General features: G+C 31.9%; 1 protein-coding gene across 2 annotated transcripts in view; it reads right to left on the reverse strand.

The window, feature by feature from the left end:
• The window catches only part of LOC139514641 (UDP-glucuronic acid decarboxylase 1-like), a 30972-nt gene that overhangs the window by 1431 nt on the left and 12579 nt on the right, over window positions 1-16962 (reverse strand). The window contains exons 3-12 of one of the 2 annotated variants that reach the window (XM_071304093.1): window positions 16211-16288; window positions 15240-15254; window positions 11030-11087; window positions 9677-9857; window positions 8043-8147; window positions 7163-7222; window positions 4005-4126; window positions 3518-3637; window positions 2395-2557; window positions 1296-1399 (exon numbers count right to left, since the gene is read on the reverse strand). In XM_071304093.1, the coding sequence (XP_071160194.1) occupies window positions 1296-1399; window positions 2395-2557; window positions 3518-3637; window positions 4005-4126; window positions 7163-7222; window positions 8043-8147; window positions 9677-9857; window positions 11030-11087; window positions 15240-15254; window positions 16211-16288 (1006 nt within the window). The remainder of the gene's footprint in view (window positions 1-1295; window positions 1400-2394; window positions 2558-3517; window positions 3638-4004; window positions 4127-7162; window positions 7223-8042; window positions 8148-9676; window positions 9858-11029; window positions 11088-15239; window positions 15255-16210; window positions 16289-16962) is intronic. The other variant, XM_071304094.1, reaches the window with a different exon arrangement.

The raw sequence follows: 16962 nt of genomic DNA on the forward strand, positions 1-16962 counted from the left end.
CCATCATATTCCAAGTAAAATTGCATCACATTACCATTATGCTAAAAGAGGAGAATACTACTAGAATATGCACTTGAAGAAACATTATTAACAAAATAACCTCATTAATAATATTTATCTGATCTAGACAATTGAATTGACAAATCTACAGACCTGCCAACTATCCCGATTTTCGCGGTATCATCCCGATTTTCATCCCTCAACCCGAATCCCGATATCGGGATTCTAAAACAAGTCAAAATCCCGATTTTCACAAAATATACCAGAAAAAAATATTTGGTTTCCGAGAAGTTTTTCTATTAATAATCTATAATTTTACCTGGGGACATATTATGACAAGTTAACAATACACAACAGGTGTCATAATTTGTTGTTGCAAGTAATCGGATTACCTGATGGGTCATAACAATCCTCAAAATTAATTAATATTATTATTTGTTAACAGAAAGTCGGTCAGTTGGCCTTTCATTTTTAATCAATTTATCATACGAGCACAATTTGCAACGTTTACCATAGTCCCATAACGAAATCGTAATTAACTTAAAGATGAGAACTGTAATGAACTCTTAAAAAAACATCGCTTATCTTGAAATCTATTTAATTTTTAAAATCAGACAAGTGTCTGTTGATTTAAAATCGACGCCATTTTGTATTCTTCTACTGTGAATAAACCTCCGCCGGTAAGAGCACCTCCGAACACAAAGAAAGATAACTCAACTTTTATCCATTTTCTCATTAATACTGATAGACTTAATCAAAATCTGTATTTATCCTTCTAACTTAAGACATATAGGTTTAGGTTTTTTGAGGCATGGTCCAAAGATAAGAAGGTTTTTGGAGGGGGAAAAGGGGGGTTTTCACTAAGTATCCTTTATTTTTTAATGCTATTTTTCTCTATTCTTAAGTTATTTTGTCAATTTTAAAATAAGTACAAGAATCATGCAAATAAAAGAAATCAAGGCTTATAAGATCATCATCAGTATACCAAAAGAAAAAAGAAGAGACATGAGACTATTTTAAGAGTAAAAAACAGTGCACACAGAAATGCCGCAAAAATTGTCCCTTAAAAATCTGGTCGCGCACTAAATCCCCCATGGAGATTTTCAAAAGTTGGCAGGTCTGAATCTATACTTGCCCCAGTGGATAAAAATAAAAAAACAGAGAAACAAGTATATTCCTTAAATTTATTAGGTCAAATGAACTGTTTGTATTATGTAAAAAAGCCTGTGTAGGGAATTTCTAAAGGTTGAATAAGTTACAAATAAATGATGGAGATATGATAATATATAACTTACTTTAGGTGACCAGCCCAGAATATTTTTAGCTCTAGTAATATCTGGCTTCCTTTTCCTGGGATCATCAGTCATAGGAGGCTTTTTAACAATTTTACTATTTCCACCTGAAAATATTCCAAGAGAATTAGTTAATATATAAAAGAAAAAGCAATTTTCATCTTTTTAATATATTTTTTACCTTTCTGAACCAATTTCTTTGGTAATTTTTTAAGATGAGGCTTACTTGAATAACATTTCCTTCAGGGAACCTTATTCTGACACAAATTGGCTTTAATTTAACCTTTATTTTTTTTTTTTTTAGGAAATTCAATGAAGGTTTCAAAGGTTACTGAAGTTTTTAAAACTCAAACTATCAAATGTATTCAGACACTAACTGGAAGACCTACAGGGTATTTTCATTTATAAATAAAATACATATAAAAAACTGAAATAAATATTCTACCTTCTCATTCAGATTCTTTAACTTTATCATGTGGATACTTCTGTCCAAGATTAATGAAATTTTGTGAATGTTTGATAAAGACCAATACTGCCTCAGGACCTGCATGGTTGCATGCAATTGATTGAGGTAAAATCATTTGCCTCCATATGTTAAAGTAAGGAAAAGTTTGACTAATATTTTTCCTATACAATGAGATTGTAAAATTTGAAACTATACGTTTAACAGGAAGTAGCAGCACCACTTCAACTCAACATTGTCAAGCTGCAGACCAAATAGAATATCCGTCCCTTTCCTACAAGCCCAGAAAACTTTGACAAAAGTGTCAAAGTTTTCTAACCAAGGACTTTGGAAAGGAACAACAAGGACTTTGGAAAGGAACAAGCAGTTACTAGACCTACTTTTGCTGTGGACAACCCATGTTATAGTTAAAACCCCAGACTGAACCTGAATGTTGAAGATACTGATGATCACTATATCTTGTCCTAACATCCTCGGCGCCAATAAAAAGGACAGATAAATGATCTTTCTGACTCATGTCATATGTCATAGCAATGCTTCATAAATATATTAAAACTAAAGTAAAAGAACATTATTTACATACCAACTTAACTTTTAATAATATTACATACCAACTAAACTTTTAATAATTTTACATACCCACTAAACCTTTAATAATTTTAGCAAAGTCTCCAATGGTGTACTCGTCTGGATTACCAATATTAACTGGCATGGAATAGTTACTATTCATCAATCTGATTAAACCATCCACTAAATCTGATACATATTGAAACGACCTGGTCTGTTTGCCCTCACCGTATATCTATAATAGAAAATCATAGCAATCTGACACAGTTCAATATCAGATATAACATGCCCTTGTTATGTATCTACATTAGAAATCATAGCAATCTGACAAAGATCAATATTAGAAATAACTCGCTATATATTTACAATAGAAAATCATATAATAGAAATAACTCGCTATATATTTACAATAGAAAATCATATAATAGAAATAACTCGCTATATATTTACAATAGAAAATCATATAATAGAAATAACTCGCTATATATTTACAATAGAAAATCATATAATAGAAATAACTCGCTATATATTTACAATAGAAAATCATAGCAATCAGTTCATTATCAGAAATAACTTGTCATCACCCTATATCTACAATAGAAATTCATAGCAGTCTGACACAGTTCAGTATCAACAAGAATGTGTCCAAAGAACACGGATGCCCCACTTGCATTATCATTTTCCATGTTCAATGGACCGTGAAATTGGGTAAAAAATCTAATTTGGCCTTAAAAGTAAATTGATCAACCAGAGGGAACATGTGTACTAAGTTTCAAGCTGATTGGACTTTAACTTCATTGAAAACTACCTTGAACAAAAACTTTAACCTGAAACTCACACTTTTAACTTCTATGTTTAGTGGACCATGAAAATGGGGTCAAAAGATTAATCTTGTTTTAAAATAAGAAAGATCATATCATAAGAAACATGTGTACTAAGTTTCAAGTTGATTGGACTTTAGCTTCTTCAAAAACTACCTTGACCAAAAACTTTAACCTGAAATGGGACGACAAACAGACGGACGGACAGACGGAAGGACGCACAGCCCAGAAAACATAATGCCCCTCTACTATCGTAGGTGGGGCATAAAAAAAACTGACATGTTTTCCTATTCATTGTTTTGATGTTAGAATCCATAGGGAGGGTAATAACCATTCCCAAAATAAAATTAGTTAAACCTGATTAAGAAACTTACAGTTATAGGTTTATCTTGTAAAGACTGTAGTATAAAGTTACTGACAACACGGCCATCATTAAGATGCATTCTGGGACCAAACGTATTAAATATTCTAGCTACTCTGATTTCTGTACCATCCTGAAAAATATAATGTTTATTATGAAATTCACAAAAAGTAATACAGGTAATCATGATATAATATTTTCTAATAGTCAAATTCTGCATGGCAAGCTGTGTTAGGTCAATATTTCATGCCTTAGATTTGTGTATTTGGCATTTTATATTTTAGAAATAATACTATCTGAATTCCCTAATTTTCCAAAACCTGTCCTGTTTCAAATATCAAGACAAATAATAAAAGCATCAGAAAAAAATTCTGAATTCAAAGTATTTCCCTGTAATCAATTAAAATAATAAATTCCAAAATTTGCCCTTTCTTTTTTCACAAATCACCAGTACAAAGAAGCTAAATCCAATATGGTTTTGATTTAACATAAATGGTCACCTGTCTATGATAAGCATAACACATTGTTTCTGCTACTCTTTTACCCTCATCATAACATGCTCTTGGTCCTATAGGATTAACATGGCCCCAATAATCCTCATTCTGTGGATGAATCTCTGGATCTGAAAATGAGCAAAAATTAAATGAAAATAGAATTTCCTGTACTATCAATGGTCAATTTGTTTTTGACACAAAAACATATCTCCCTCCTGTGAAAATTAAAAAGGAAAAGTCACTGTACAAAACTATCACATCAAAACTGCACAACTACATATGTTATTAGGCATTCTGACAAGTGTATTTTCATTCAAATGCAAATTATAGAAGTCAAACAGGCAAATTATAGAAGTCAAACAGGCAAAATTATAGAGGTAAAACAGGCAAACATTATTCTACCTTAATCAAAGCGCTGTAAGCGCTGAAGGCAGTTAACCAAAAACCAAGTTCTCAAACATGTAGGGGTAGGCAGAGGATTTAGGGGGGTGCCCCCCCCCCCTTTTGGGAAAAAAAATTAGTTGCTTATATAGGGAATCACTGAAGCGTGACTGGAGCGGGTCCCCTCTTAGGATGGTCAGTGGGCCCCCACTTATGAAAATTTCTGGATCCGCTACTGGGGGTAGGGTGACCCTAGGGACTTCCCCTACATTTCATTTTATTTGTTATATTGTCCCATACATGAATATATATGGTTTAGGGGGGGGGATCTCATTGGTTTCTAAGTTCTCAAACAGGAGGGGTAGGGTGACCCCAGGGACTCCCCCTATATTTCATTTAATTAGTTATATTGGCCCATACATGAATATATATTGTTTCGGGGTGGGGATCTTGACCGTTTCCAAGTTCTTAAACAGGAGGGTTGGGGTGACCACAGGGACTTCCCCTATATTTCATTTGATTTGTTATATTGTCCCATACATGAGTATATATGGTTTAGGGGTGAGGATCTTGACCATTTCCAAGTTCTCAAACAGGAGGGTGTACAGTGACCCCAGGGACGCCCCCTATCTTTCATTTGAACTGTTATATTGTCCCGTACATGAATATATATGGTTAAGGGTTGGGGATCTCAACGGGTTTCAAATTCTCAAACAGGAGGGGTGGGGTGACCCAAGGGACTCCCTCTATATTTAATCTGATTTGTTATATTGTCCCATACATGAATATATATGGTTTAAGGTTGGGGATCTCGACCATTTTTAAATTCTAAAACAGGAGGGTTGGGGTGACCCCCAGCGACTCTTCCTATGTTTCATTTGATTTTTCATATTGTCACAAACATGAATATATATGGTTAAAGGGTGTGGATCTCGACCGTTTCCAAGTTCTCAAACAGGAGGGTGGGGTAACTCTATGGACTCCCCCTATATTTCATTATATTGTCCTATACTTGAATATATGCAGGGGCAGATTCAGTCGGGGGGGGGGGGGGGGGGGGGGGGGGGGCGTGCACCCCCCATAAATTTGCAAAGCATGGGTTGTTCTCAGCTTAAAGAATATTCCGATAATTTTACCTCAATATTTTTTTAGCCTCGCTCTGCTCGGAGAAAATTTAAGTTAGCACCCCTCCTAACCTAAAATCCTGGATCTGCTCCTCATGTGGTTTAGGGGTGGGAGCTCGACCGTTTCCAAGTTATTAAACAGGAGGGGGTGGAGTGGCCCAAAGGATGCCACCTATATATCATATGATTTACTTACATTCAGGTATATATACTATAGTTGCATTATTTGTTAAAATAAAGAAACTTTCAGCTACTTTAATTGACCCTTCAAAACTGAGATAAAAAAAATAATCCTTTGAAATTGCAGTACTATGTTTACACTTTAAAAGCATCTCACATGCATTATCATCATTTATCACTGATAAAGAAAATTTAGACTGTGACCATGAACATGTATATTGTTAGATATACTGTTCCCAGCTGTCACGTTGTATTGGATTTTTAAATTAAAATTTGTCAAAAAGAATTTTGAGTTTCTGCATAAAATATTTTTTTGCTTTTTCTTTCTTTTATATATATCTTTTGATTTACAATTCTAGTGTTTATATTCATTTACCATGCATAGATGTATTTTTTTCACCTGCGTAATTGATCGCCAAACCCGGAATTACCCTTATCCGCTTCCGGGATCGGATCCGATATTGTAAAATTTTGTCTTCACGGCCGCCATTTTTATGTTTTTACAATGTTGTTTTTGTCAATCAGATACGATTTTACTCGAATTTATACAATATTTGTCGGCTATTTTCTGTATAAAGCTAGCGATTGAACAAAACGAACATCGCTGTCATGAATAATAATGATAAAAATAAGTTTTTAGCTCGTTTAATTGGAGACTTTGGTGAACATGGTGAAAAGGTAATGGTTTGCCAAGTTAACTCTTATTTTCTTTCAAGTGGAAGGTGACTACGTCGGGCGTAGCTAGAAACCAACTATCCTAGGCGAAATTCCGCTTGCAAAAGTGGAAGGTCGCGGATCTCGGACCACTGCTAATTTGCACACCTGCCTCCAAATTGAAAAGATACGAACATTTCTTTTTCTAATTTGAAATTGCCGCCAACAGCATGAACAGTTGAACTTATTATATAATAGACTACTGACGTAGTTGTACTACGTATTGATGACAAACAATATTCCTACGACTTTTACCATTTGGGAAATCTAAACTACTTGTCTTAAGAGATTTTCGGCGATTAAATATTTCATACAATTGTTCTTTGACATCTTGGCCGAAAGTACAAGTCATAATGAACTACACAAGGGTTCTTAATAAGCACTACTTCCTATGTGTAACTTTAAAACTTTTGGATAAATCGACGATCATTTAAGGTTTTTCTGATCATATTTTTTGTAATCCAGAATAAAAAGTATTAAAAAAGTGTTCAATTAGTTATATATAACATAGTAGCGAGCTAGATAATAACAATGGCAAGTATTTCAGCATTTATTGGGAAGAACACAAATCTAGGGTGCTCGCATAATGCAGCTTAACTGCATAAAAATAAAATGTATTAGAAAGCTATTTTCCCATTTCTTGAGTTGTGTAGAAACAAAGACTAGAAAGAGCTGATGTCTTCTGTTCTTGGAAAGATAAGAATTACAGACTCAAGGTCAACTTATATGCTCTGACCACTTATGTGTAAATTTCACCACACTTACCTCCATAAACTTCAGAAGTAGAGGCTAACAACAGTCTACCTCTCACACGTTTTGTCAGGCCTAAAATTGAAAATAATTACTGTCTTAATTGATCTTTAACTAAATTGAGCATTAACAGGATGATATTTTTAAAATAGAGCAAGCAGAATTTTACTGTATAGTGCTTTTGTAAAAGACCTCTCAGTAACGTATAAGTAAAAAATAAATAATCTAACTACACTTATTATGTTCTATGATACTATATTACTGTTTATAAAATATTTAGCCAAAATGTGTTTTACATATATTTTGTTTACACCATATGCCTTTTATATAAGGATTGGATGCTTCTTTTTGTAATTTATGGGGTGTAAAAGTGTTGACCAAAGTACATTTTGTATGAAGCTCAGAAGCAAGAATCATTCAACTTATAATTACATTTTAAAAGCTTTGATCATGAAAACACGATTTCAAAATTTTCTTTAATTTACCTGTGCACTTTATTGTGGGACCTTGTGTTACATTTCATTGTGTAATGAATGTTAATTTCAGAAAGACACAAGATTACTGTTAGCCAATCAAATAATGTGACATAATGAAACATACATGCGATGTAATTGGTTTTATTAATGCTGTATATTATTTCATGTTTTTCATAAAAATTCTGTCATTTATTGAGATAGTTTTTAATCATTGATTCAATGTTAACTGAAACATGAATTATATTTAAGGTAGCACAATACAAAGATTTTTCATCCCCAATCAGACATTTTTAAACTGATGTAATTCCACTCATCTTTCTTTAAATTTTATAAATGAGGTAAGTTTAAAGTTGTCTGATTGGGAGTGAAAAAATCTTTGTATTGTGCTACCTTAAATGAAGAAACCAATGACAACTCACCTAACATATTATTTGTGCCAATGGTATTTGTCTTGATAGTTTTGACTGGATTATACATATAATTAGGTGGAGAGGCTGGTGATGCTAAGTGGTAAACCTGATCAACTGCAATGTATAAAAAATATGTTCAATTAAATAGTAAAGAATACATAATAGTTCATCTGAGATCTTCCATTTATTCATTTCTTAGGGATCCTTTCGAAACAATACTCACTGTGTGTTGGACATTTCTTAGGGATCCTTTCGAAACAATACTCACTGTGTGTTGGACATTTCTTAGGGATCCTTTCGAAACAATACTCACTGTGTGTTGGACATTTCTTAGGGATCCTTTCGAAACAATACTCACTGTGTGTTGGACATTTCTTAGGGATCCTTTCGAAACAATACTCACTGTGTGTTGGACATTTCTTAGGGATCCTTTCGAAACAATACTCACTGTGTGTTGAACATTTCTTAGGGATCCTTTAGAAACAATACTCACTGTGTGTTGGACATTTCTTAGGGATCGTTGGAGAAACAATACTCACTGTGTGTTGGACATTTCTTAGGGATCCTTTAGAAACAATACTCACTGTGTGTTGGACATTTCTTAGGGATCCTTTGAGAAACAATACTCACTGTGTGTTGGACATTTCTTAGGGATCCTTTCGAAAACAATACTCACTGTGTGTTGGACATTTCTTAGGGATCCTTTAGAAACAATACTCACTGTGTGTTGGACATTTCTTAGGGATCGTTTGAGAAACAATACTCACTGTGTGTTGGACATTTCTTAGGGATCGTTGGAGAAACAATACTCACTGTGTGTTGGACATTTCTTAGGGATCCTTTAGAAACAATACTCACTGTGTGTTGGACATTTCTTAGGGATCCTTTGAGAAACAATACTCACTGTGTGTTGGACATTTCTTAGGGATCGTTGGAGAAACAATACTCACTGTGTGTTGGACATTTCTTAGGGATCGTTTGAGAAACAATACTCACTGTGTGTTGGACATTTCTTCCCAATCCTGATGTATTATGATCAATAACAAATATTTCAATCTGTGATTTTTATCAAAAACATTGTCTGTTAATTAACCTTCAGGTTTTATTGTCTAAGCTTATCCAATGATGACCATGACAACTTCAGATGCATGAAAAATGTGAGATGATATTATGTCAGTTTATTAAACTTCTTCATAACAGTTGCTGAATGGTTTGGTGTAATTACAAATTTCTTTCAGAATGGGTTAATTCTAGTATATCTGTTTCACTTTTGTTTTATTTTTTTTTCATCACCTTTTTTCCCTTTCAAATTGTGATGTGTATTTGCCTGATTTTTAACAGAAGTTCACTACATATAGAAAATCTGCGTTGGAATATATATACAAGAGTTCAGAAGACAATAATCCAATCGCAGTACATTATTGAAGATTTTGATCAAATAAAGGATTATCTTTTGTACACATATTTAATAGTAAAACTTACTTTTCAAGTATATAAAACATATTCATCTTTTTGTTAAGAATGTCATTATGAATACTGTTTCTACAATTTTATAAGCATTGTAATAAGATTTAAAACATGTGACTGTTTATAGTTTCTAAATATAAGAACATTAAAGTGCAATGCATAAAAGTGAAACAAACCTTCTATAAATAAAGGATTAATTACATCATGATTGAGTAACTCAAAGTTTTCATGACCAATCCAATGTTCCACATTTCTTTTCCGACCAGTAAAGAAATTATCTACAACTGTTACTTCGTGTCCTTCCATCATTAGTCTGTCAACCAGGTGGGAACCAACAAAACCAGCACCACCTGTTATCTAAAACAGTTAATTTGTATCAGCTTAACGAAGTGTTCAAGTATGACTATTCATATAGAGCTCTGACTTACAGTTCCTTAAAACTTTGCTTTAAGGGGGTACCTAACACTACAGGGAGATAACTCTGTAAAATCAGCTAAACGTTTTAATTACGTTGTGTTGTAAAGGGAATATTCGGCATCCAAATGATCAAAATAAGTGTTTGTCAAACTGCTATGTAACCAGTGTAATTTTTCAGATAAATTGGTTGGTTCAAATGTTTCTAAATTCTTATATTTTTGTCGAAAAGTCATAGTCAATACTTTGTCAAAATTGTATGAAATTTAAACAAGCTAAATTAATTTTAGTTAAGGTGTTGGGTGCCACCTTACAGAAATAAATTTGTTTTTGATTTCAAATGTATATACAATGTATGATGTTCCATCTTTATACATAGCATGTCATAAAATATGAGAGAAAATTTACTGATCATTCAAAAAAGGGTAAGTTCATGTGGATTTTCATTGGAGTATTTAATGTAGATGTAGATTTGGGTCCACATGAAATACTGTTAACAACTTATTTTCACGATTGATTTATTTTTGCGACTTTTGTGAGTAGAAAAATAACGTGAATATTAATCGTCCCAAATATGTAATACTTTTCATTCCTTAAAGAAAATCAGAAGATTGCGAAAATAAGTTGGTTTACAGTAGTAAAGATTTTCAATTATATTAAAAAGTATTTTGCTACGGGTGGAGCACAGTTTGACCTCAAAAAGAATGCTGCATATATCTCAATAAAATCCTTTCCGAGTATTGCCAAATCAGCATCAATGTTTTTACACATGAAATAAAACCTTTTGAATTTTGTTATTACCATAAACTCTACATAAATTAATCTTTACAAAAAGAAAAAAAAGTCAGTGATTGCAAGATATATATTGTTTGCTTTTTGAACAAGAGGCAATCTAATTAAAATCAAATCCTTGACATATCAGAACAGGAACAATTCAAGGATTTGATTTTAATTACATTGAAGAATGGGCTTCTTTTAGTTCAGGCAAGTTAAAAATTGAATGTGTGTATCAGTAAGTTTTTTAATATATGTGTTTGATTATTGACATCCTCAACCACCTGTACCAATTATATGTATAATTCACTTTCATTTCTATCTAATATGTATGTACATACCAGTATTCTTTTTCTGTCTTTTACATTTAAGAATGCAACTTCAGGATACACTTTCTGTCTAAAAAAGTAGAAAAATATATTTAATACATACTACATAAATTCCATTTGTTGGTTAAGTATGAGGTTATAAGCAACCCTTTCATTCTAATATCTTATCAATGAATTTTGAAATATTCTCTAAAATGAGAGTCATTTTATTCACAAAGTGGCAGTTATACACTTCATGTTTTATGTTTAGTACTTAATGTAGAACTTTCTATTCCATATCATTTCATTTCAACAAAATAATTGCTACTTAAACGAGACCACTTTACAATTAATGTGGCTTTAAAATTACCTATATACTAATTTTGTGCATCCCACCTTGCTACACTAGATTTAATAGCACTATGAGCAGTAATTTCTATAAGATGTGTTGATGACAAATTGGTCTCATGCAATTTATTAAAAGGAAGTGAGGATATTAGTGCAACTTCTGCCAAAATTGGTGCAGCTTTTTAGTTGAGTGCTCATTTAACTCTTGATAATACAGGTGCATTATGGGAAATGACAATTAGGTACTAAAAGAAATAAACAAATAACTAGACTATACAGGAAAACACTATCAAATAAGGTTAAATGAGCTATTTAAAAATGTTTCCCTTTACAATTTGCTTCTACAAAATAAAACTCAAAGTTCAAACCATTTTGTATTGCTCAACTGGCTAATATATTAAACTTTAAAGTGTTCTACTGACAACATCTTAACAACAATTACTGCATAAGGTGGCTCTGGCCTATTCGAAGTTTCTATCAGAAGTGCCGTATTTTTTGTTATTTTATTCTTTACCATGTTTACAGAAAGTGAATCGAATTGGTCTAAAAAAAAATAGGGGTTCACGGACAATTTAAGCTCAAAATTTTACTTTTTTACTACAGGTATGAAAAAGGGACCATTTTTCAATAAAATGATAGGGAAAATAGAGGTGTTGACATATTTTTATCGGAATATCTAAAAAAACATTCTATGACACTTAGTCCAAAACTGTAGTATAAAAAGCTGAAATATAGCTTCAAAGAATGAGCAAATAAAAAACATAGGTCACCGATAAGGAAAAAAAAATATTTTGGCTTAAAACCCAAATTTTGGCAGGAAAATGATGAAAATGGGTGAAATGTCATTTTGACCCTTTAACCAATACAGATTATAACGAAAATATTCTATTAATTACATAACTACAATGATTTAACACTTCTAATTAATCAAAATATTTTAAAAAATTACATCGAATTTACGACAAATACTTTTGTAATTCATGCTTGAAATTATGCGCAGTTGAATAGTCCCGAGCCACCTTAATTGAGGCATAGTATTCAATCATAAATGCATGGATAAACTCTATTCTTCAAGATATTTAGAAACAAGAATGTGTCCATAGTACATGGATGCCCCATTTGCATTCTCATTTTCTATGTTTAATAAACCATTAAATTAGGGTCTAAACTCTTATTTGCCACTAAAATTAGAAAGATCACTTCACAGAGAAAATGTTTACTAAGCTTCAAGTTGGTTTGAACTTCAATTTCATCAACAAGAGTGCACACGCTGAAATGTCTCCCCTTCTTTACTCATCATTGATATTATGTTGATATCCGAAATATAAAGCTTTATTACAACTGTCACATAAACTTAACATTAACCAAATAAATAAAACATTGATCAATGAACCATGAAAATGAGGTCAAGGTCAGATGAACCATGCCAGGCAGGCATGTACAGCTAACCATTCTTCCATACAACAAATATAGTTGACCCATTGCTAATAGTTTAAGAAAAACAGACCAAAACACAAAAAGTTAACATAGCAATGAACAGTGAAAATGAGGTCAAGGTCAAATAAAACCTGCATGACTGACATATAGATCATAAAATATTTCCATACAGCAAATATAGTTGACCTATTGCATATAGTATTAGGAAAAAAAAGACAAAAAATCAAAATCTTAACTTTGACCACTGAACCATGATAATGAGGTCAAGGTCAGATGAAACCTGCCAGCTAGACATGTACACCTTACAATCATCCCATACACCAAATATAGTAGACCTATTGCATGCAGTATAAGAAAAAAAGACCAAAACACAAAAACTTAACTATATGCCACTGAACCATGAAAATGAGGTCAAGGTCAGATGACACCTGCCAGTTGGACATGTAAACTTTACAGTCCTTCCATACACCGAATATACTAGACCTATTGCTTATAGTATCTGAGATATGGACTTAACCACCAAAACTTAACCTTGTTAACTGATCCGTAAAATGAGGTCGAGGTCAAGTGAAAACTGTCTGATGGGCATGAGGACCTTGCAAGGTATGCACATACCAAATATAGTTATCATATTATAATTATCTTATAATAAGAGAGAATTTAACATTACAAATAAAAATCTTAACTTTTTTTTCTTGTAGTCACTGAACCATGAAAATGAGGTCAAGGACATTGGACATGTGACTGACGGAAACTTCATAACATGAGGCATCCATATACAAAGCATGAAGCATCCAGGTCTTCCACCTTCCAAAATATAAAGCTTTTAAGAAGTTAGCTACCCCCGCCGCCGCCGGATCACTATCCCTATGTCAAGTTTTCTGTTTGCAGGCTCGACAAAAACTACCTTGACCAAAAACTTTGACATGAAGCAAGACAGACGAAGGGAAGACAGAATGAAAGGATGGACGCATGAACAAACAGATGCACTGAACAGAACCATAATGCCCCGCTCCTATCACAGGTGTGGCATCAAAACTTCTGATTCCAAATGGATAACTATGTGAAATATGGTATTAATATACTATCAAACCAGACCAATATGAAGAATAATTTGTCAGAATGGAACAAATTGTGAATGTTTCTATGAAGATCCATCTATACATTTATCCTCCCATGATTAGTTCATGCTGGAGAAGTAGTTTCAAAGAATATAATGATGTAGGGAAAATAATGTCGATGTCTTACACTTTACCCAACAACCAAATGAGCTAAATACTAAAGATTCTGAACTGAAAATGAATATGTAAATAAAACACCTTGTAAAGCATAAAAATGTATAAATAATATTTAAAGTTAGTTGATAAATTTTAATAAATAATTGACATCATCCACCTCAACTATACTAGAATAATGTGCAGTATTAAATTTATACCTAAAACTCATTCTGCCAGCACACAAATATATATAGATAAATATATAGAAGAGTATACATTATTCATTAGCATAAATCAAGAGATCACAGAATATTTAAATAATTAATATTATTATTCAGTTGCAACAATAGTTCTTGCCATTATGACTGGCACGCTTGAATTTCAATTGGATAAACTACTGTAGTATACAGATATTCACAGCAGTTCAGTATCTCTAGTATTATCAAATGTGATGTCATAACTTTCATTCAGCATGCAAAATGGTGCCAAGCACTATTCTATAAGGAATCAATTTTATCAACAACATAATCAAAGTTAATACTTGTTGATTTTGTGAGAAAAAAAACTGAAATATTTTGTGTTCCTCCCAAGTGTTTTTCTGTCAATAAGAAAGAACATACTTGATGATTTTTCTCTGTTTTTTTCCCCTTTATACTGACCCACCATCGTAAGTGTTAAGGTCATATGCATGTCTCCCTGTTTTAACTTGATTGAAGACAGACAAAAGTAATTGACGTTTTTTTTAAATAAAAGTCTTGCATATTATGTTTTTATATATATATGAAATAAAACACTGAAGAGTAGAATTTAGTTTTATGACAATTATGTAACGTAAAGTACATCGAGAAACTATATGTTATACACAATAATACTGTGTGCATGTACAAACTGTATTAGTAAATAATATATATGGCCACACAAAATTTAAACTTTGCTTATCAGATATATTTTCTTTGAGTCTTAAAACTTTTCTCCTTTATCAGATTATTTTTCGTCCATACTATAAATAAAGAAGCCAAAATTTGTAGAAATAATTTATTTTCTTTCAAACCTATCAAACATTAAATCCTCTCATATCAGTGACATAAAATAAAGCTGTATCAAAAACCAATATTAAAAATATATTAATTTATTTTCCAAACAAAATGTTATTTCAATAAAATAAAAGTGGAATAACAGAAAATGTGCTCAACTTCCAAGTGCAAAATTTTAATTATGTGTGGCTTAATGCAGAAATATACCTTGTCCCTTCAGACCTTGACAAAAAAAATCGAAAAATGAAAATCATATTTGACTCCACCTCAAACAAAAAAAGCATGTCCAGATAGTAAATAAATAATCATACAAAAAAGTTTTTCAACTTTTACAGCCTTTCAGAATGTGCTTTGTACAACAAATTGCACCATGCACATGCCATGAATTCTAATGTATGGAATTTTCAGGCCAGCTAGGCTTAACAGACCTGTCACACATTGTGCAGCTTTTTTTTTATCTGTGAAGTACCATAGGCATAGCTGAATGCAAAAATTGAAAACAGTCCATTTCAAACTTGACTTCAATTTTGTCATCATAAACTAAATATCAAATTTGAAAAACAAATGTTGAATGATTCATAAGTTATTCCACAAAAACAATTTTACTTTTTCATTTCTCTATCAAATTTTAAAATTAGTATAAACAAAAATGCTTCTAAAATTTCGATATCTAAATACTTTAACAAACAAGTCTGAATAATTGTACAGCTGACCATAGTTACAATTTAAGTCATTATGTGAACAAGCAAGCATGATTGAAGAGCGAGCCAGATTTTCTCAAAAGCTTGTGAACCAAGATCTATAATGCAAATACATAAAAAAATAATTCATAATCAAAATTGAAAAAAATAAAATTGATTTTTGTATGATTGATATAGTTTAGTTGTATTGCTGTAGAGCATTATTAAGTAAGCGTTTATAAATATAAGTTCTAAGTTGGAAAGAACTATAATTTCAATATAAAACACATGAACAGTGATTTTCCTAACTGAAAAGAAAGATTGATGTACATTTTGCATGTGAGGGCTGATTCCCATTGAAATTGAATATGCAAACAATACTTATGTTCATCTTTTAAAATTTATATAATTAACTTTACTCTTTTATTTTTTTCTGCTTATGTTTTGACAAATTATAATACTCAATGTAAATATAATTCACACTACATTGTAACTTACCCATGTTCCAGCTCCTGAACTCGTCGTTTCAAATTTTCAATTTCATTAAATAAATCATTATTAACACTTCTTCTTTCACTGAAAAAAAAAGAATTGGACATACGAAAATATTTCTGACTAATTTCTGTAATTCTTTACTTTTTTCCAAAAAAAACATACTAAAATAAATATCGTAATTTAGTTGTAAAAGATACTCACCCATTCTATGTACTTTTTGTGATGTGTAAAACCTCATGAGTATGTTAGTCTGTTTGATTTGACCCAGATAGTCTCTGTGAATGCATTGTCATGTTTTGGCAATATAAGTACTAATGCACCTTAATAAAATTTATTATTTCTTGTACACAACACAATGAAAATTATCTTCTCATAAATTCACAAGTTAACATATATATTTTCATATCTAAGTAACCATGTTTTATGTCCCTGAGTTGCCATATTAATTTTTAATAAAAGAAGTCTAAAGAGGTTCTGTTTCTTTATATAATATGTGCTATGAAGTACAATGTACCAAATATTGGCTGTAAGATCCCTTAGCATCAATGACACCATTTTTCTCATGAGTTATCATGTTTTTGCAAAAGGTTTCTTATCTGCTTATTTTTTTTACATTTATGTTTCATGACATTCAAATTATTTCAATATATACACCTTATCGCTATTTGGACCAATCCTGTAAAAACAGTCATTTAGACAACTTCCTGTTTGGGTCAACAGTTAACAAATCAAAGGTTATCAGTAACGAGCTAAGG

This window comes from Mytilus edulis, chromosome 3 (assembly GCF_963676685.1).
Source record: "Mytilus edulis chromosome 3, xbMytEdul2.2, whole genome shotgun sequence".
Lineage (NCBI taxonomy): Eukaryota > Metazoa > Mollusca > Bivalvia > Mytilida > Mytilidae > Mytilus > Mytilus edulis.